Here is a 22,613-nt window from a genome sequence, read left to right on the forward strand (position 1 = left end):
TTCTATGGTGCATCTGTAAAAGTTGGTAAGAGTCAATGTGGACATGCTGAATTTCCTTAGTTTCCTGAGGAAGTATAGGCGCTGTTGTGCTTTCTTGGTGGTAGCGTCGACGTGGGTGGACCAGGACAGAGTTTTGGAGATGTGCACCCCTAGGAATTTGAAACTGCTAACCATCTCCACCTCCACCTCCATCTAACCATCTCTGCTAACTTGAAACTGCTAACCATCTCCATCTCCACCTGTTGATGCTGACAGGGGTGTACAGTACTTTGCTTCCTGAAGCCAATTACCAGCTCTTTAGTTTTGCTGGCATTGAGGGAGAGATTGTTGTCGCTACACCACTCCACTAGGTTCTCTATCTCCCCCCTGTATTCGGACTCATCGTTATTCGAGATCCGGCCCACTATGGTCGTATCGTCAGCAAACGTGTAGATGGAGTTGGAACCAAGTTTTGCCACGCAGTCGTGTGTGTACAGGGAGTAGAGTAGGGGGCTAAGTACGCAGCCTTGCGGGGCGCCGGTGTTCAGGACTATTGTGGAGGAGGTGTTGTTGTTCATTCTTACTGATTGTGGTCTGTTGGTCAGAAAATCGAGGATCCAGTTGCAGAGTGAGGAGCCAAGCCCTAGGTTTTGGAGCTTTGATATGAGCTTGGCTGGGATTATGGTGTTGAAGGCGGAGTTGTAGTCAATAAATAGGAGTCTAATGTAGGAGTCCTTGTTTTCGAGATGCTCTAGGGATGAGTATAGGGCCAGGGAAATGGTGTCTGATGTGGACCGGTTGCAGTGGTATGCGAATTGCAGTGGATCAAGGTGTTCTGGGAGTATGGAGGTGATGCGCTTCATGATCAACCTCTCGAAGCACTCCATTACGACTGAAGTCAGGGCCACTGGTCGGTAGTCATTGAGGCACGTTGCCTGGTTCTTCTTTGGTACCGGTATGATTAATACATGATTCATTTATGTTGATTCACGTGGGCAGCACGTTAACACTGCTGCTTCACAGCGCCAGGGATCTGGATTCGATTCCCGGCTTGGGTCACTGTCTGTGCAGAGTCAGCACTTTCTCCCCGTGTCTGCATAGGTTTCCTCCAGGTCCTCCGGTTTCCTCCCACAAGTCCCAAAAACGTGCTTGTTAGGTGAATTGGACATCCTGAGTTCTCCCTCTGTACCCGAACAGACGCTGGAGTGTGGCGACTGGGGAGATTTTCACAGCAACTTCATTGCAGTGTTAGTGTAAGCCTACTTGTGACATTGATAAAGTTTCATAGAATTTATCATAGAATTTACAGTGCAGAAGGAGGCCATTCAGCCCATCGAGTCTGCACTGGCTCTTGGAAAGAGCACCCTACCCAAGGTTACACCTCCACCCTATCCCCATAACCCAGTAACCCCACCCAACACTAAGGGCAATTTTGGACACTAAGGGCAATTTATCATGGCCAATCCACCTAACCTGCACATCTTTGGACTGTGGGAGGAAACCGGAGCCCCGGAGGAAACCCACGCACACACGGGGAGGATGTGCAGACTCCGCACAGACAGTGACCCAAGCCGGAATCGAACCTGGGACCCTGGAGCTGTGAAGCAATTGTGCTATCGTGCTGCCCTTTGCTTATTGTCACAAGTAGGCTTCAATGAAGTTACTGTGAAAAGCCCCTGGTTGCCACATTCCAGCGGCTGTTCGGGGAGGCCGGTTTTATTTATTTGGTTTATTATTTGTTTGATTTTTTTTTTTAAAGTGAATCCTTATCCTGCAATTTAATCCATGGAAGTCCAACAGTGCAGATGGAGGCTATTCGACCTATCGAGTCTGCACTGACCCTCTGAAAGAGTACCCTACTTAGGTCTTATCTCCGTAACCTCAGTTAGCCTGCATTAGCACAGTGGGCTAAGTAGCTGGCTTGTAATGCAGAACAATGCCAGCAGCGCAGGTTCAATTCCTGTACCGGCCCCCCCCCCCCCAAACAGGTGCCGGAATGTGGCGACTAGGGGCTTTTCACAGTAACTTCATTGAAGCCTACTTGTGACAATAAGCTATTATTATTATTATATCCTTAGACACCAAGGGGTAATTGTAACATGGTCAATCCACCTAACATGCACGTCTTTGCACACCAAGAGGCAATTATAGCATGGCCAATCCACCTAACCTGCAAATCTTTGGACACTGAAGGAGTATTTTTCACACAGCCAATCTACCTAACCTGCGAATCTTTGGACAGTTGGGGTTCTCTGGAAATGTGTTTATTTTCAGGTTATTGGTCCCTACGGAGATTGTAGCAACATTAATATGTCTAGTTCTTGTATGGTACATATTAAATATATTATTTATGGCTATGCAGTAAAGTTAATTTATAATTATTTCTATTCTGTAAGATAGTACCAAAGCTACATTACATATTTCCAGCCAGTTAGTACAGTAGAGAAGGAGTCCATTCAGCCCCTCAAGTCCATGCTGACTCTGTGCAGAAAATCTCATCAGTCCCATTCCCCCTCTATATCCCCATTCATCTGTAGGTTTATTTCCTTGAATATCCATTTTTGAATTTTTGATCAACTCCTCTTCCAACACCCTCGGAGACGGTGAGTTCCATATAATGATCACTCACTGCCAAAATAAATGTCGCCTTCAAACCACCTCTGTGTATCTAATGAAGTAATATCTCACACATTCTTGAGCCCACTAAAATGCACTTATAAATTTAGACCAACTACTTGCATGAAGATTTTCAGATCCCTGTGTGCTGAAAAGGAAGTAGTGAGCATGAATCTAGATAAATGGCACCTTGAGAATTGGAAGTGTGTATATTAGGTACAGCAGAGTGAGAATGAACAGAGAGTGTGTGAGACGGTGATTGACAACTTTTGGGGGAAAAGAAAGGAAAGAATTTTCCATAGAAACTAAAATTATCTGTTCTGAATTTTTATCCTGGATTTACAGTGATGACTTTTGGAAAAACTATTTTTACAGGATATCAGAAGGGAAGGATTTTCAGACACAAATCTAAAAACAAATGTCATGCCGCGATCTGACACAGCCAATCGATTCATTGAGAGCTGAATATCATCAGATTTTGAATCTAGAGTGCAAAATGTTTCTGTGTCAAAAGATTTTAATCATCAGTGACTGGAAAAGCACCGAGACACACACACGCTCGAACGAGAGTGTTCCAGTGAACTGACTGTGGAAAAAACTTTAACCAGTTACATAGCCTGAAGAAATATCACACCATTCACAGCGAGGAGAAACCATACACATGTTCCATGTGTGGACAATGCTGCAACTGATTGTCAAACCTGGAGAGACACAAGGACACCCACATGATGGAGAAACTGTGGAAATGTAAGGACTGTGGGAAGGGATTTCTGTTCCCGTCTGCTCTTGAAACCCATCGACGCATTCACACTGGAGAGAGACCGTTTACCTGCTCTGTCTGTGGAAAGGGATTCAGTGATTCATCCACCCTGCGAAAACATCAGCATGTGCACACCAAGAAAAGGCCGTTCACCTGCTCTGAGTGTGGGAAGGGATTCAGGGATTCATCACACCTGCTGACACACCGGCGGGTTCACACTGGGGAGAGGCCATTCACCTGCTCTGACTGTGGCAAGGGATTCAGGAATTCATCACACCTGCAGACACACCAGCGAGTTCACACCGGGGAGAGGCCATTCACCTGCTCTGCATGTGGGAAGGGATTCAGTCAGTCTTGCAACTTGATTGTTCACCAACGCGTTCACACCGGGGAGAGGCCATTCACCTGCCCCGAATGTGGGAAGGGATTCAGCGATCCATCTGCCCTACAGAGACACCAACTTGTTCACACTGGGGAGAAGCCATTCACCTGCTCAGTGTGTGGGAAGGGATTCACTCAATTATCCAACCTGCTGAGACACTGGCGAGTTCACAAGTGATTCCATTGGCTGGATTCTGCTGTTAATCACATTCAGGACTGAACCGTGTTCTTTCTGACAGTTGGTGAAGAGGGAGGATCAGAGAGTTTATTTCTGCTGGACTGGCCGGTTTCATGACTTTGCTTCCAGGGGGCTGATACTCTTTGAGCCTGGGAATCCACATTTCCACTCATTTAGCCCATCACGTTCCTGCTGGTTCCGCGAGAACAATTCAGTGAGTTCCATTTTCCTGTTCCATCCTGGTAAGTGTATTTTCCACAAGTGTCCTTTCTAAATTATTCCATCATCTCTGTTTCTCCCACACTCATGGGGCGTGTATTCCAGGTCATTACCACTCACTTGAGAGGCAGACAAAACGAAGAGGTTAGGAGGTGGCCATTCTGCCCATCCTGATCATGCTGCCTGTTTGAAAGAGCTACCCAGCCCGGGGAAATTTCTTGAGATATATGCAGGTGAGGGCGTGTACTAGACAACAGGTGAGGGAATTTCCGTTGCTCCCGACACAGGGGATACAGGACAGGGTGCTTTCAGGGGTGTGGGTCGGAGAGGGCAAGGTGTCAGAGATTTACCGAGAGATGAGGGAAGAGGGGGAGGAGTCGGTGGGCGAACTAAAAGGAAAGTGGGAAGAAGAACTAGGGGAGGAGATAGAGGAGGGTATGTGGGCTGATGCCCTAAGCAGGGTAAATTCCTCTTCCTCATGCGCCAGGCTTAGCCTGATTCAATTTAAGGTGCTACATAGAGCACACATAACGGGAGCAAGATTGAGCAGGTTCTTTGGAGTGGAGGACAAATGTGGGAGGTGTGGCGGGAGCCCGGCAAACCACGCACACATGTTTTGGGCGTGCCCGGCACTGGAAGGGTATTGGAAGGGAGTGACGGGAGTGATTTCGCGGGTGGTGAAGGCCCGGGTCAAACCAGGCTGGGGGTTAGCTCTATTTGGAGTTGCGGAAGAGCCGGGAGTGCAGGAGGCGAAAGAGGCTGACGTTGTGGCCTTTGCGTCCCTAGTAGCCCGGCGCAGGATCCTACTCATGTGGAAGGAGGCGAAACCCCCCGGACTGGAGGCCTGGGTAAATGATATGGCGGGGTTCATTAAACTGGAGCAGATAAAGTTTGCCCTGAGAGGATCGGCTCAAGGGTTCACCAGGCGGTGGCAGCCATTTCTCGACTACCTAGGGGAACGTTAGAGGGAAGACAGATGACCAGCAGCAGCAACCCAGGGGGAGGGGGGGGGGGGGGGGTTTAGTTTAGGTCAAAGATAAAGGGGTTTTGTTACTTGTGTATTGTTAAAAATTTCTGTATTGTTATTGTTGCGTTTGCTTTGTAAGAGGGGAAAAATTGTTGTTTGGGAAAAAAAATTTCAATAAAACATATTTTTTAAAAAAAAGAAAGAGCTACCCAGTTAATCCCTTTTCCCTGCAATTTTCATTTCCTTTCTTTTGGAAAACAGTCTCGCAATGCAGGCAGCGGATTCCAAATCACAAAACTTCACTGTTTTCAAACAAATAATTCAGGAGAAAGTGTGTTTGGATTTCAACATGGTGTCAAAGACATGGTCATTTTATAAAATTAAAACATGAATCTTTATTAATGACTAAATGTACCATATGCAAATTTGTGGCCAATTGAAAAAAAATGCATTTCTATTACACCTCTCACGACCGCAGGACTTCCCAAAGCATTTTGCAGCCCATGGAGTACTTTTGAAGTGGAGTCACTGTTGCAATGTGGGAAAATGTAGGGAGGCCTGGGGAGTCATTTTTAGTTTTAAAAATCAATCTTGTTCATACTGTATTCATACTGTATTCATTGTTATAAGTAACAAGGTCAAGGAAGCCCTTTTAATCGGTCCATTCAGGCCTCTCCCGTTCCACGTGATCAGCCTCACGAGGGGGCTACCTGCCCCCCTCCCGTGTCGACTAGCCATCACCTTCTCTTTTTTTTTTATTAAATATTTTATTGAAAATTTTTGGTCAACCAACACAGTACATTGTGCATCCTTTACACAATATTATAACAACACAAATAACAATGACCTATTTTATAAACAAAAAATGAATAAATAATAAATAACAAAAATGAAAACTAGCCCTAATTGGCAACTGCCTTGTCACAAGTAACACTCTCCAAAAATATAATTTAACAGTCCAATATATAATTATCTGTAGCAACGACCTATACATACTATACAGTATATATTAACAACCCTGATAGTCCTTCTGGTTCCTCCTCTCCCCCCCCCCCCCCCCACCCCTCCCCCGCCCCCCCCCCCCCCTGATCCTGGGCTGCTGCTGCTGCCTTCTTTTTCCCATTCCGTCTATCTTTCTGCGAGGTATTCGACGAACGGTTGCCACCGCCTGGTGAACCCTTGAGCCGACCCCCTTAGGACGAACTTAATCCGCTCTAGCTTTATAAACCCCGCCATGTCATTTATCCAGGTCTCCACCCCCGGGGGCTTGGCTTCTTTCCACATTAGCAATATCCTGCGCCGGGCTACTAGGGACGCAAAGGCCAAAACATCGGCCTCTCTCGCCTCCTGCACTCCCGGCTCTTGTGCAACCCCAAATATAGCCAACCCCCAGCTTGGTTCGACCCGGACTCCTACTACTTTTGAAAGCACCTTTGTCACCCCCATCCAAAACCCCTGTAGTGCCGGGCATGACCAAAACATATGGGTATGATTCGCTGGGCTTCTCGAGCACCTCGCACACCTATCCTCCACCCCAAAAAATTTACTGAGCCGTGTTCCAGTCATATGTGCCCTGTGTAATACCTTAAACTGAATCAGGCTTAGCCTGGCGCACGAGGACTACGAGTTTACCCTGTTTAGGGCATCTGCCCACAGCCCCTCCTCGATCTCCTCCCCTAGCTCTTCTTCCCATTTCCCTTTTAGTTCGTCCACCATAGTCTCCCCTTCGTCCCTCATTTCCCTATATATATCCGACACCTTACCATCCCCCACCCATTTCTTTGAGATGACTCTGTCCTGCACCTCTTGTGTCGGGAGCTGCGGGAATTCCCTCACCTGTTGCCTCGCAAAAGCCCTCAATTGCATGTACCTGAATGCATTCCCTTGGGGCAACCCATATTTCTCGGTCAGCGCTCCCAGACTTGCGAACTTCCCGTCCACAAATAGATCTTTCAGTTGCGTTATTCCTGCTCTTTGCCACATTCCATATCCCCCATCCATTCCCCCCGGGGCAAACCTATGGTTGTTTCTTATCGGGGACCCCCCCAATGCTCCGGTCTTTCCCCTATGTCGTCTCCACTGTCCCCAAATCTTCAGTGTAGCTACCACCACCGGGCTCGTGGTGTAGTTCCTCGGTGAGAACGGCAATGGGGCTGTCACCATAGCCTGCAGGCTGGTCCCCCTACAGGACGCCCTCTCTAATCTCTTCCACGCCGCTCCCTCCTCCTCTCCCATCCACTTACTCACCATTGAAATATTAGCGGCCCAATAATACTCACTTAGGCTCGGTAATGCCAGCCCCCCCCTATCCCTACTACGCTGTAAGAATCCCTTCCTCACTCTCGGAGTCTTCCCGGCCCAAACAAAACCCATGATGCTCTTTTCTATCCTTTTAAAAAAAGCCTTCGTGATCACCACCGGGAGGCACTGAAACACAAAGAGGAATCTCGGGAGGACCACCATCTTAACCGCCTGCACCCTCCCTGCCATTGACAGTGCTACCATATCCCATCTCTTGAAATCTTCCTCCATCTGTTCTACCAACCGCGTTAAATTTAGCCTGTGCAATGTGCCCCAATTCTTAGCTATCTGGATCCCCAGGTAACGAAAGTCTCTTGTTACCTTCCTCAACGGTAGGTCTTCTATTTCTCTACTCTGCTCCCCTGGATGCACCACAAACAGCTCACTCTTCCCCATGTTCAATTTATACCCTGAAAAATCCCCAAACTCCCCAAGTATCCGCATTATTTCTGGCATCCCCTCCGCCGGATCCGCCACATATAGTAGCAGATCATCCGCATATAAAGATACCCAGTGTTCTTCTCCTCCCCTAAGTATTCCCCTCCATCTCTTGGAACCTCTCAGCGCTATCGCCAGGGGCTCAATCGCCAGTGCAAACAGTAATGGGGACAGAGGACATCCCTGCCTTGTCCCTCTATGGAGCCGAAAATATGCCGATCCCCGTCCATTCGTGACCACACTCGCCACTGGGGCCCTATACAACAGCTGCACCCATCTAACATACCCCTCTCCAAAACCAAATCTCCTCAACACCTCCCACAGATAATCCCATTCCACTCTATCAAATGCTTTCTCGGCATCCATCGCCACTACTATCTCCGTTTCACCCTCTGGTGGGGCCATCATCATTACCCCTAACAGCCTCCGTATATTCGTGTTCAGCTGTCTCCCCTTCACAAACCCAGTTTGGTCCTCGTGAACCACCCCCGGGACACATTCCTCTATTCTCATTGCCATTACCTTGGCCAGGACCTTGGCATCCACATTTAGGAGGGAAATTGGTCTGTAGGACCCGCATTGTAGCGGATCCTTTTCCTTCTTTAAGAGAAGCGATATCGTTGCTTCAGACATAGTCGGGGGCAGTTGTCCCCTTTCCTTTGCCTCGTTAAAGGTCCTCGTCAGTACCGGGGCGAGCAAGTCCAAATACTTTCTGTAAAATTCAACTGGGAATCCGTCCGGTCCCGGGGCCTTTCCCGTCTGCATGTTCCTAATTCCTTTCACCACTTCTTCTACCGTGATCTGTGCTCCCAGTCCCACCCTTTCCTGCTCTTCCACCTTGGGAATTTCCAGCCGATCCAAAAAATCCATCATTCTCTCCCTCCCATCCGGGGTTGAGCTTCATACAATTTTTTATAAAATGTCTTGAACACTTCATTCACTCTCTCCGCCCCCCGCTCCATCTCTCCTTCCTCATCCCTCACTCCCCCTATTTCCCTCGCTGCTCCCCTTTTCCTCAATTGGTGTGCCAGCAATCTGCTCGCCTTCTCCCCATATTCATACTGTACACCCTGCGCCTTCCTCCATTGTGCCTCTGCAGTGCCTGTAGTCAGCAAGTCAAATTCCACATGCAGCCTTTGCCTTTCCCTGTACAGTCCCTCCTCCGGTGCTTCCGCATATTGTCTGTCCACCCTCAAAAGTTCTTGCAGCAACCGCTCCCGTTCCTTACTCTCCTGCTTCCCTTTATGTGCCCTTATTGATATCAGCACCCCCTAACCACCGCCTTCAACGCCTCCCAGACCACTCCCACCTGAACCTCCCCATTGTCATTGAGTTCCAAGTACTTTTCAATACATCCCTCACCCTTAGGCACACCCCCTCATCCGCCATTAGTCCCATGTCCATTCTCCAGGGTGGGCGCCCTCCTGTTTCCTCCCCTATCTCCAAGTCTACCCAGTGTGGGGCATGATCCGAAATGGCTATAGCCGTATATTCCGTTCCCCTCACCTTCAGGATCAATGCCCTACCCAACACAAAAAAGTCTATGCGCGAATAGACTTTATGGACATAGGAGAAAAACGAGAACTCCTTACTCCTAGGTCTACTGAATCTCCACGGGTCCACACCTCCCATCTGCTCCATAAAATCCTTAAGCACCTTGGCTGCTGCCGGCCTCCTACCAGTCCTGGACTTCGACCTATCCAGCCTTGGTTCCAACACCGTGTTAAAATCTCCCCCCATTATCAGCTTTCCCGTCTCTAGGTCCGGGATGCGTCCTAGCATTCGCCTCATAAAGTTGGCATCATCCCAGTTCGGGGCATACACGTTTACCAAAACCACCATCTCTCCCTGTAATTTGCCACTCACCATCACGTATCTGCCCCCGTTATCCACCACTATAGTCTTTGCCTCGAACATTACCCGCTTCCCCACTAATATAGCCACCCCCCTGTTTTTCGCATCCAGCCCTGAATGGAACACCTGCCCCACCCATCCTTTACGCAGCCTAACCTGGTCTATCAGTTTCAGGTGCGTTTCCTGTAACATAACCACATCTGCTTTAAGTTTCTTAAGGTGTGCGAGTACTCGTGCCCTCTTTATCGGCCCGTTGAGCCCTCTCACGTTCCACGTGATCAGCCGAGTTGGGGGGCTTCCCACCACCCCCCCCCCTTGCCGGTTAGCCATCATCTTTTTCCAGCTTCTCACCCAGTTCCCACGCAGCTGTATCTCCCCCAAGCGGTGCCCCCCCGCCCATCCTCTCCCGTACCCACTCCCCCCTTTCCCCAGCAGCAGCAACCCAGTAATTCCCCCCTCCCACCCCCCCCCCCCCGCTAGACCCCCCGCTAGCGTAATTACTCCCCCCATGTTGCTCCCAGAAGTCAGCAAACTCTGGCTGACCTCGGCTTCCCCCCGTGACCTCGGCTCGCACTGTGCGACGCCCCCTCCTTCCTGCTTCTCTATTCCCGCCATAATTATCAGAGCGCGGGAACCAAGCCCGCGCCTCTCCCTCGGCCCCGCCTCCCATGGCCAACGCCCCATCTCCTCTCCCTCCCCACCTCCCCCATCACCACCTGTGGGAGAAAGAAAAGTTACCATACCGCAGGATTAGAACATAAAACCCCTCTTTGCCCCCCCCCCATTCGCCCCACCACTTTGTCCAAACGTTCTTTTTCATAATCCACTCATTCCAGTTTTTCTTCTACAATAAAAGTCCACGCTTCATCCGCCGTCTCAATGTAGTGGTGCCTCCCTTGATATGTGACCCACAGTCTTGCCGGTTGCAGCATTCCAAATTTTATCTTCCTTTTGTGAAGTACCGCCTTGGCCCGATTAAAGCTCGCCCCCCTTCTCGCCACCTCCGCACTCCAGTCTTGATAAACGCGGATCACCGCGTTCTCCCATTTACTGCACCGAGTTTTCTTCGCCCATCTAAGGACCATTTCTCTATCCTTAAAACGGAGGAATCTCACCACTATGGCTCTGGGAGTTTCTCCTGCTCTCGATCCTCGCACCATAACTCGGTACGCTCCCTCCACCTCCAACGGACCCGTCGGGGCCTCCGCTCCCATTAACGAATGCAGCATCGTGCTCACATATGCCCCGACGTCCGCCCCCTCCACACCTTCAGGAAGGCCAAGAATCCTCAGGTTGTTCCTCCTTGCATTGTTTTCCAGTGCCTCCAACCTCTCCACACATCGTTTCTGGTGTGCCTCCTGTATCTCCGACTTCACCACCAGGCCCTGTATATCGTTCTCATTCTCGGCTGCTTTCGCCTTCACGACCCGAAGCTCCTGCTCCTGGGTCTTTTGTTCCTCCTTTAGCCCTTCGATCGCCTGTAGTATCGGGGCCAACAACTCTTTCTTCATTTCCTTTTTTATCTCCTCCACGCAGCATTTCAAGAACTCTTGTTGTTCAGGGCCCCATATGAAACTGCCACCTTCCGACGCCATCTTGGTTTTTGCTTGCCTTCCTTGCCGTTGTTCCAAAGGATCCGCTGCAATCCGGCCACTTTCCTCTCCTTTTTCCATCCGTGTCCAGGGGGAACACCCTCCTGGTTTACCGCACGGTGTTTTTAGCCGTTAAAATTGCCGTTGGGGCTCCTATCAAGAGCCCAAAGGTCCGTTTCACAGGGAGCTGCCGAAACGTGCGACTCAGCTGGTCATCGCCGCACCCGGAAGTCGTTTACATTTATTAAATGATAATTTTTTTTTAAATTGACATTTCTTAACCAGGAGCCTTTGTTGGTCAGTGAGCTCAGGGTGCCGGATGAACAAGACTTGGTGTGAGTAAGCATGTGGACCGCAGAGCTAGATGTGGATGACCTCAAGATTACAGGGAGGTTAAATGTGGGAGGGGGTGTTGTTAGGATAGTTAAATCCAGAAGTAACAAAGGAATGGATGATGGGTTCAGCAGTGGATGAGCTGACACTGAAGTTGAAAGAGAGGTTGTTGGTGATAATGTGACTATGTAGTTGAAAACACATCTTGGGGTAAAATACGTTGCGATGCTTGTGAACAATCACTTTGCGACTCAGCCAGTTACCAGGGAGAGAGATGGAGCCTGTGGCCAAGGAGTAGCAGGGACTGAATGGCTTTGGTCTTTCCAATGTATAACATTTCTGTTTATCCAGTACTGGAAGTCAGACAAGTCATGACGGTGTGTGACTTGGGAGGATACTTAAGAGGTGATGGTGTTCATATTTACCTGCGATGTTGGTCCTAGGAGGTGGAGGTTGAGGGTTTGGGAGATTCTGTGAAAATTCTGGATGAGTTTCTCTCACCACCTGTGTCCTCCGCCCCCCCACAACCTCAACTCTCCCACTACTCCCCTTTCGCTCCCTCTGTCTTGTTCTCTCCTCAAATAGGGGTCCGGGTCTGTGTAGGTCCAGACAAGGAGGCAGATTCCCTTCCCTGAAGGACATTAGTGACCCAGTTGGGTTTTTATGACAATCCAGCAGTTTTCATGGTCACTTTTTCCCAGTGCCGGCCCCACAAATGACCAGATTCATTCAGCTCCATTTCACAACCTGCCTTTGTGTTTTTGTGGGTTCTCTCTCACTCCCTTTTTTGTTTTAAATCAATTTCACAGGTCATTAGAAGGGGAGGATTTGAAGTTGGGAAATTGAAACCAAACACCACAGCAGGATCTGACGAGAGTCGTATAATTTATCAGAACTTGAATATCGTCAGAATTTGAACATGGAAGGAAAAAGCACTGTTCACAGTGGGGAGAAACCGTACACGTGTTCTGCGTGTGGTCGAGGCTTCAGTCGATCTTCTGGCCTTTCGAGGCACAAGCGCAGTCACACTGGGGAGAATCCGTGGACATGTGGGGACTATGGGAAGGCATTTAGTTACCCATCTGACCTAGAAACCCATCGACGCAGTCACACCGGGGAGAGACCGTTCACTTGCCCTCAGTGTGGGAAGGGATTTACTCAGTCATCCAGCCTGCTAAAACACCAGAGAGATCATAATGGGGAGAGACCATTTACATGTTCCGAGTGTGGGAAGGGATTCACTCAGTTATCCAACCTGTTAAGACACCAGCGTGGTCATGCTGGGGAGAGGCCATTTACTTGCTGTGTGTGTGGGAAGGGATTTATTCAGTCATCCCACCTGTTGGCACATCAGCGAGTTCACACTGGAGAGAGATCATTTACTTGCTCCGAGTGTGGGAACGGATTCACTCAGTTTTCCGGCCTGCTGAAACACCAGCAAATTCACACTGGGGAGAAGCCATTTACCTGCTCTTTGTGTGGGAAAGGATTCACTCAGTCATCGCACCTGCTGAAACACCAACGGGTTCACACTGAGGAGAGACCTTTTAAATGCTTGATCTGTGAGAAGTGCTTTAAAAGTTCTGTGGAACTGACATCCCATCAACGGGTTCACTCTGACGAGAGACCATTTAAATGTGTGGACTGCGGGAAGTGCTTTAAAAGCTCTGGTGACCCATCAACGTGTTCACACTGAGGAGAGACCGTTCAGGTGCTCCCACTGTGGGACTGGGTTCAGGAAATCATCATTACTCACCCGTACACCAGAGAATTCACACTGGGGAGAGGCCGCTCATCTGCTCGGACTGTGGGAAGGGATTCAATCATTCACCTAACCTGCTGAAACACCAGCGCATTCACACCGGGGAGAAGCCGTTCTCCTGCTCCAAGTGTGGGAAGGGATTCACTCAGTCATCCCATCTGCTGAGACACCAGCGAGGTCACAAATGATTACAGTGATTGGATTTTCCTGTAAATCACATGAAAGACTGAAGATGATACATTTGAGTCTGTTTCTGCTGCTGTTAATAAACACCAGCCCAGTTATATGGGGTTGGCCTTTGGCAGGACAGGAAGTGCCAGAAAATCCCACCCAGTGAAACAATCCGATCAGTTGATTCTGCTCCTCTCCCTTCCACCAAACCACTCAGTAAAGCTGCCTCTAAAGTCCTTTCTTGTCCAAGTTCTGAACTCACATCTTTCCCCTCTTTTTCAGCTATCCCATCATGCCCGCTCAGAGCTCATCTTGTCCGTGAGACTTGCCTTTTGTTCCTTTCACCCGATTCTCACGAAACTGCTGAACATCCAGTTTGCTCATTTTAGCCGATATTAACACACCGCTCTGTCTCTTGATACTGTTCCTCTTACCTTGAAATCCACCGTTGTCACACAGCCTAAAAATTAACCTTTGATCCCACCATCCTTGAAATCTAATGCCCCATCTACAACCTCCCTTTCCTCTCTAAAGTTTGTGGACTCGGTGTCCCCCCAAGGATCTATCCTCGGCCCCTCCTATTTCTCTTCTGCACGCTGTCACTAGGTGATGTCATCCAAAAGCACCGTGTTAGTTTTCACATGTACACTGACAACACCCAGCTCTGCCTCACCCCCATCCCCATCCATTCCTCCACTGTTACTAAATTATCAAACTGCTTTTCCCACATCCAGTGCTTCCAATGCTCCTTATAGAGCAGTGGTTCCAAAGGACTGACATATTGTAACTGTTACATCCCTGTTCTCAAGCACAGTAATTACATCCAATCAGCTTCACATCAATGTTGGGGAAAGTTGAAGCCAATTGTCTGGGACAAAATCAACTGGCAGTTGGGAAAATTTGGATTATTATTTCCAGCATTTTCTGTTTTTAACACCGAAAGCTTCCCTGGATGTGAAGGCTGGGAGAGACACTCTGGAAGGTATGGGGAGCTAGGACTTGTACATGGAAAGTAACCAAAGGTATAAATCTGAAAGGAGAAATGGTCCAAAAATAGAACAGTCGTTGACAGGACATCAGTTAATTTCCTTTTCCCCTGGAGAAATCAAGGACTTGACACAGTGTGTTTGAGACAAAGCTGATTTATTTCACAAATAACAAGATGTTAAACTCTAGCCCAGCTCAGTTACAGAGATTCAAAATAAACCCCAATTGTCAGAATGAAGATGGTTCAGTTCTGGGTGTGATTAACAGTGACAGTAACAGCAGAATCAACACTTTAAATGAACAGAGGGCAAATATAAATTCCCGCTGCAGGTTTGACAGTCTAGGAATAGGTGGCATTGTCTAAAAGTTAGAACCAGACCTTCAGGACTGAAGTTACACAGGAGACAAGACACAGAAACAAGCCACTGGACACAACCAGTCCAGCTCAGTGTTTCTGCTCCAAAGGAGCCACCCTCCCATCTCTCCACATCTAAATCTCTCATTGTCATCCTCTATTCCCTTCTCCCTCTTGTGTTTGTCTAGTTTCCCCTTCATTACATCTAAATTGTTCCCTTCATCCAGTCCCTGTGCCAGTGAGTTCCACATTCTCACCATTCCCTGGTTGAAGGATTGCATTGGATTTGTTTATGGTCACCTGTACCAAGGTACAGTGAAAAATATTGTTCTGCGTACGATTCAGACAGATCATTCCATACATGAAAAAACTTAAGGCATACATAAATACACAATGTAAATACATAGGCACAGGCATTGGGTGAAGCATACAGGGGTGCAGTACTACTCAGTAGAGAAGATGTGTGAAGAGATCGGATCAGTCTATAAGAAGGTGATTTAGGAGTCTGGTAACAGCAGGGAAGAAGCTGGAAGAGGTTGGAAGAGTGAATAAGCTGGGTGGGAGGGGTCTTTGATTATGCTGCCCGCTTTCCAAGGCAGCGGGAGGTGTAGACAGAGTCAATGGATGGGAGGCGTTTGATAAGGTTCCCCACGGTAGGCTACTGCAGAAAATACAGAGGCATGGGATTCAGGGTGATTTAGCAGTTTGGATCAGAAATTGGCTAGCTGGAAGAAGACAAAGGGTGGTGGTTGATGGGAAATGTTCAGACTGGAGTCCAGTTACTAGTGGTGTACCACAAGGATCTATTTTGGGGCTACTGCTGTTTGTCATTTTTATAAATGACCTGGCGGAGGGCGTAGAAGGATGGGTGAGTAAATTTGCAGATGACACTAAAGTTGGTGGAGTTGTGGACAGTGCGGACGGATGTTACAAGTTACAGGGGGACATAGATAAGCTGCAGCACTGGGCTGAGAGGTGGCAAATGGAGTTTAATGCAGAAAAGTGTGAGGTGATTCATTTTGGAAGGAATAAGAGGAAGACAGAATACTGGGCTAATGGTAAGATTCTTGGCAGTGTGGTGAGCAGAGAGATCTCGGTGTCCATGTACATAGATCCCTGAAAGTTGCCACCCAGGTTGAGAGGGTTGTTAAGCAGGCGTACGGTGTGTTAGCTTTTATTGGTAGAGGGATTGAGTTTCGAAGCCATGAGGTCATGTTGCAGCTGTACAAAACTCTGGTGCGGCCGCATTTGGAGTATTGTGTGCAATTCTGGTCGCCGCATTATAGGAAGGATGTGGAAGCATTGGAAAGGGTGCAGAGGAGATTGCCTGGTATGGAGGGAAGGTCTTATGAGGGAAGGCTGAGGGACTCAAGGCTGTTTTGGTTAAAGAGAAGGTTAAGAGGTGACTTAATTGAGGCATACAAGATGATCAGAGGATTGGATAGGGTGGACAGTGAGAGCCTTCTTCCTCGGATGGTGATATCTAGCATGAGGGGACATAGCTTTAAATTGAGGGGAGATAGATATGACAGATGTCAGAGGTAGGTTCTTTACTCAGAGTAGTAAGGGCGTGGAATGCCTTGCCTGCAACAGTAGTGGACTCGCCAACACTAAGGGCATTCAAATGGTCATTGGATAGACATATGGACGATAAGGGAATAGTGTAGATGGGCTTTAGAGTGGTTTCACAGGTCGGCGCAACATCGAGGGCCGAAGGGCCTGTACTGCGCTGTAATGTTCTGTTCTATGTTCTATATTCTGGGCTCTGTTCACGACTCTTTGTAATTTCTTACGGTCTTGGGTCAATTAGTTGCCATACCAGGCTGTGATACAGCCAGATAGGATGCTTTCTATGCTGCACCTGTAAAAGTTGGTTAGAGTCACTGTGGACATGCCACATTTCCTTAGTTTCCTCAGGAAGTATTGGCGCTGTTGTGCTTTCTTTGTCGCAGCGTCGATGTGGGTGGACCAGGACAGATTGTTGGTTGCAGACCTAGAAATTAGAAGCTGCTAACCATCTCCACCTCGGCCCCATTAATGCAGACAGGGGTGTGTACAGTATTTCATAGAATTTACAGTGCAGAAGGAGGCCATTCGGCCCATTGAGTCTGCACCGGCTCTTGGAAAGAGCACCCTACCCAAGCCCACACCACCCTATCCCCATAACTCAGTAACCCCACTCAACCAACACTAAGGGCAATTTAGCATGGCCAATCCACCTAACCTGCACATCTTTGGACTGTGGGAGGATACCGGAGCACCCGGAGGAAACCCACGCACACACGGGGAGAATGTGCAGACTCCGCACAGACAGTGACCCAGCCGGGAATCGAACCTGGGACCCTGGAGCTGTGAAGCAATTGCGCTAACCGCTATGCTACCGTGCTGCCCTTTGCTTCCTGAAGTCAATGACAAGCTCTTTAGTTTTGCTGATATTCAAGGAGAGAATATTGTTATTACACCACTCCACTAGGTTCTCTATCACTCTCCTGGCACCAGTATTATGGTGGTCTTCTTGAAGCAGGTGAGGATGGAGTAGGGAGAGGTTGAACATGTCCGAGAGCACATCTGCGAGCTGGTCCGCGCAGGATCTGAGTTTTAAACCCCCATCCCACAAACTCTCCCTTCTCTCTGGGCTGAAATCCAAATAAAGTGTCATAATTCTTTCTGTATCTTTTCAACAAATTTATACACGTAAAGGTATGAATATGTTTGATATTTCACTTCCTTCGTGACTTGTGACAGATATTAATCTGAATCACCCTGGTTTCTTGTTCGCTCCCTGACTTATTAACTTCAAGAAAATATGGAGAAGATTGAAGCCACTCTTTTTGATCTCTGTTCAATTTCCATTCCTGGCGTATGGACTCCATCCCTCTCCCTGGCCATAGTCTAAGATCAAGTCAGTCTCTTTGTAACCTTGGTTTCACATTTGACCCCAAGATGAGCTTCTGACCTCGTGTCTGTGCCATCACTCAGACCGCCTGTTTCACTTGCATTACACCATCCGGCCTCTTTCTTGTCTCTGTGCACCTGGTGCTGAAAACATTGGTCATGCCACCGTCACTTTCAGACTCGACTATTCCATTACACACGTGGCTGCTCTCCCACATTCTAGCTCTGTAAACTTCAAACCATCCAAAAATCTTAATTCACAGCAAGTTTTTTTTACACTAACATCTGTGTGCTCCCTGTTTGTACTGGCTCCCAGTCAATTCTCACCCTTGTTTTCAAACCCCTCCATGGCCTCATCTCTCCCTGTCTCTGCAACCTCCTCCAGCCCCACAGTCTCCTGAGATATCTGCAAATCTGATCCTGGACTCTTGTACACTCTCGATTATAATTACTCTCTGACTCCACCTCATTTTCCTCCTTTAAGACTCTTTAAAACTCACCTCTTTGTCCAAGTTTTTGGTCACCTGTCCTAATATCTCCTTTTGTGTCTGGGTGTCTCACTTTGTCTCATAATGTTCCTGTGAGGTTGACTGGGATGATTTATGATGTTAAAGGTGTTATATAAATAGAAGTTGTTGTTGTTGACTGTAACCCTGACCTCCTGTTTTACATCCCATTGGTTTCACAACAAACTCTCGGGTTTGCAGCCTCAATAAAGACGGCGGCCGTTAACTCAGGCCTGTCACCGGGAGCAGGCCGCAGCTGTCCCCCCGCTCGATGAAAACCCGGGCTCTTTCTGTATCTTTTTAACAAATTTGTATAAGTAAAGGTATGAATATGTTTGATATTTCACTTCTTATTGGGGTTTGGAGTCTCCACCTGGTTTCAGTGAAACCTCCTGGCCGCGACCAGCGTCGTGCCCGGGAAATGATTGACGGTAGCTCTGGACCTATAGGAAGAGGTGGGTGGGTGTTGAAGACCAAGCTGAGCAGCTGGTCCTCCAACCAATCGGAGTGAATGAGAGGCGGGGCTGAGCCCCGGTCGCCATGTCAGCTGAAGCATGCGCGGTGCTGATGACAGCTCAGGATTCAGGCGGTAGGGTGGGAATTCTCAGACAGGCAGATCCCGCTCGCTGAGTCATGAGGGAGGGATGGAGCCGGCAGGTGGGTCGGGATTTTCGATAAACGTAGGCCCCAAGCTCTGATTACGAAGCTCGGATACGGCAGTTGAACCGGCGACAGCTGCTCGGGCTTTTCGCCGAGACAGGCCCGGGTGGCAGGGTGTATGCGGAAGGAGCGAGAGCCCCGGCTTTGCTCCGCCTCCCATTCACTCTGATTGGTTGGAGGACTCGCCGCTTTCCATCGGTCTGCTAGCTCCACCCCCTTTTCCCATTGGTCTGCACCTGCTGTCAATCAGTCCCCGGGCATTGTGAGCTGGATCAAACCCTTCACAATCATTGTCAGCTCCCTGGTTTGCAGCTGCGGAGCTTCTCCCTCCCTCCCGGGAACAGGCCCAGGTTAACGGGCACCATCCTGCTTCAGACACTGGAGGATGGTTCACATCAGAGGATGGGGGAGGGGCACAATAAATAAGAGCTTCCACTTTGCACTCAAATCAATGAGGACTCTGATCTCTGGCAAGGAAGGAAACCCTGGCAGGTGGGCGGGGAGGATTCACAATCACCCGCTGGAGGCCCCAAACCCCCAATAAGACCCATTGGTTTTATTGTCAGTCTGCAGACAGGAGCTGGAGAACTGAACCCAGGCAGCGGAGAGGGAGGGAGAAAACTGGGAGTGGAGGAAAGAAGTGGTGCAGATGGTGAGATGGGGTTGGATTTCAGCCCAGGGAGGAGGGAGAGTGTGTGGGACGGGGATTTACAACTTTGAGGAAAATATGTTCTCGATAAACTAGAATTGACTGTTCAGAATTTGTCATAAATACAAGATAGTTACGAATAAATCCAAGGGAGCAATACGGGCAAATGTACTTACGCACAGGTTTAGAATGTGCAACTCATTACCATGGGAAGGAGTTGAGGAAAGTGCTGAGATGTTTTCAAAAGGCAACGGGACAAGCACATGAGAAAATGGAATCAAAAATCAGCTGACAGGCTGAGATTTGATAGGTGTGACAGTCGAAGATGAGTGCCGAGTATTGACAGCAGCAGAATCTGTGACAGAATGGCCTGTTTGTGTCTTATATATTCACAATATTTCAATGTAATCTCCTTTTACAGAATATTTGCAGATGCAAGCATCATGTTGAGATCTGACAGAGTCACTTGATTCATCAGGACTGGCCTTTCAACGTGGAAGAAGAAATGTTTGTCTGTTTTGTCTTTGGGAAAATATTTCAAAAATCACTTTGATTGGAAAAGCACCGAGACACAGACATCTAAGTAATTTTCCAACGTTAGCTGGAACTGAGCTTTAACCAATCACATAGCATGAAATTAAATTTCAGCATTTACACCAGAGAGACACCTTACTCAGGCTTCAACTGATGATCCAAGTTCGAGAGGCGTAAGGACATTCGCACCAAAGGAATCAAGAAGCAGCAATTGGACATTCAGCCCCGTGAGCCTGTTCCACCATTTAATAACATCACGGCTGATCTGATAGTGACCTCAAATCTGCATCCCACCTGCACCTGATAACTTGTCGATAACGATGGAGAAACCGTGGAAATGTGGGGACTGTAGGATGGGATTCAATTACCCATCTGAATTGGAAACTCATCGACGTATTCACACTGGGGAAAGGCCGTTCACCTGCTCCATGTGTGGGAAGGGATCCACTACGTTATCCAACCTCATCACACACCAGCATGTTCATACTGACCAGAGACCGTTTAAATGTGCTGACTGTGAGAAGAACTTTAAAAGCAGAAAGGATTTACTGATACATCAACGCACTCACACTGGGGAGAGGCCGTTCTCCTGCTCTGTGTGTAGGAAGGGATTCACTCAGTCATCCGAACTCCTGAGACACCAACTTGTTCATACTGATCAGAGACCTTTTAAATGTGCTGACTGTGAGAAGAGCTTTAAAAGCAGAAAGGACTTACTGTTACATCAACGCACTCACACTGGGGAATGGCCATTCACCTGCTCTGTGTGTGGGAAGGGATTTAATGCTTCATCAAACCTCCGGACTCACCATCAGGTCCACTCTGACCAGAGACCGTTTAAATGTGCTGACTGTGAAAAGAGCTTTAAAAGCAGAAATGATTTACTGTTCCATCAACGCCAACACACTGGAGAGAAGCCATTCACCTGCTCCGCGTGTGGGAAAGGATTCACTCAGTCATCGAACCTCCGGACACACCAACGTGTTCACACAGATAAGAGACCTTTTCAATGTTCTGACTGTGAGAAGAGCTTTAAAAGTCAAAGGTGTTTAATGATACATCAACGCACTCACACTGGGGAGAGGCCGTTCACCTGCTCTGTGTGTGGGAAGGGATTCACTGAGTCATCCCAGCTTTTGAAACACCAGCGAGTTCACACTGGGGAGAGACCGTACACTTGCCCCGTGTGTGAGAAGAAATTCACTCAGTCATCCGACCTGACTAGACACCAACTTGTTCACACTGATCAGAAACCTTTTAAATGTTCTGACTGTGAAAAAAGATTTACAAGTAAACAGAATCTGCTGAAACACCAGCGAGTTCACACTGAAACAGAATCATAGCATTTACAGTGCAGAAGGAGGACATTTGGCCCATCGAGTGCACCGGCCCTTGCAAAGAGCACCTTACTTAAGCCCATATCTCCAACCTAACTCATAACCCCACCTAACCCTTTTGGACACTAAGGGCAATTTAGCATCGCCAATCCATCTAACTTGCACATCTTTGGACTGTGGAAACCGGAGCATCCGGAGGAAACCCACACAGACACGGGGACAACGTGCAGACTCCACACAGACAGTGACCTAAGCCGGGAATCAAACCTGGGATCCTGGAGCTGTGAAGCAACAGTGCTAACCACTGTGTCACCCATACGTGGGAGCGTGTGGAAGCCAGCTATTTTCTATAGGTAAAAGATAGCTATTTAGCACTGAGCTCCCTCGTCTATTAAATACCATTTTAAAACTCACTCATAACCTCAGGTCAATTCAAAACACACATTCAGCATTTCAAAACATAGCTTCAACATGACACAGAAACAGATAGATTAAAACAGCATTCTTATTCAGCTAACAAATACATTTGCAAGATAAAGTGACCAAGGACAGGGCAAGCTCCGTGACAACAGCACAGTAACCTAAAGGCGCTATTGTCCTCAGCATGTATCCAGTTCAAGCAGCTTGCGATAAGGAAGCCGAATCGCATTCCATAAGCTCATACAAGAATACATTTTAGGTTAATGTTGCCTATTAATGAGTGACAACTAACCCTCAAATCAAACTCATTTGATGTTAATCCAAACCAATTAGAATTACATTGGGGTGTAGATAGATGGCTAAAGTCTGATATGATTTGGTATAACCGTGATGGATTTTCGGCCATCTCTCTTTCCGGAATCAATCTATACTTTGACTTAACTATTCGCTGTCTCTCTGTTTTTTTCATATTTCACTTTCTGACTTTGACTTTTGAAGTTATTGCGAGCTGTTTGCCTAAACAAGAAAATCATTTCTGTGATTGTTTGAAAGTTGAATTGTCTACAGATTGTCACTCTGAGTCCTATGTTAGCTGGACTTATTAGAGAATAAGACTTTAAATGACTCTCAATTGTAATCAATAGCGACAAATAAACCAGATACTTATTTGCACCTGAGAAGTTTTAACTTAAATTCCTACTGAGTTTTAGTAATCGCAA

At 47.9% G+C, this 22,613-nt stretch overlaps 1 protein-coding gene and 1 pseudogene across 1 annotated transcript; both read left to right on the top strand.

Moving 5' to 3' along the window:
• The window catches only part of LOC140406672 (uncharacterized), a 16,058-nt pseudogene extending 12,144 nt beyond the window's left edge, over positions 1-3,914 (top strand).
• A 101-nt stretch (positions 3,915-4,015) lies between these two features.
• LOC140406667 (uncharacterized) lies at positions 4,016-22,574 on the top strand. The gene is given in 5 exon segments (XM_072494669.1): positions 4,016-4,156; positions 12,428-13,280; positions 13,282-13,378; positions 13,380-13,559; positions 20,422-22,574. Coding segments are annotated over 4 exon segments (2,079 nt in total). The 5' UTR covers positions 4,016-4,156; positions 12,428-12,537; the 3' UTR covers positions 21,481-22,574.
• The last annotated feature ends 39 nt before the right edge of the window (positions 22,575-22,613 follow it).

The sequence above is a fragment of the Scyliorhinus torazame genome, unplaced genomic scaffold, assembly GCF_047496885.1.
Source record: "Scyliorhinus torazame isolate Kashiwa2021f unplaced genomic scaffold, sScyTor2.1 scaffold_789, whole genome shotgun sequence".
NCBI classification, from domain to species: Eukaryota; Metazoa; Chordata; class Chondrichthyes; order Carcharhiniformes; family Scyliorhinidae; genus Scyliorhinus; species Scyliorhinus torazame.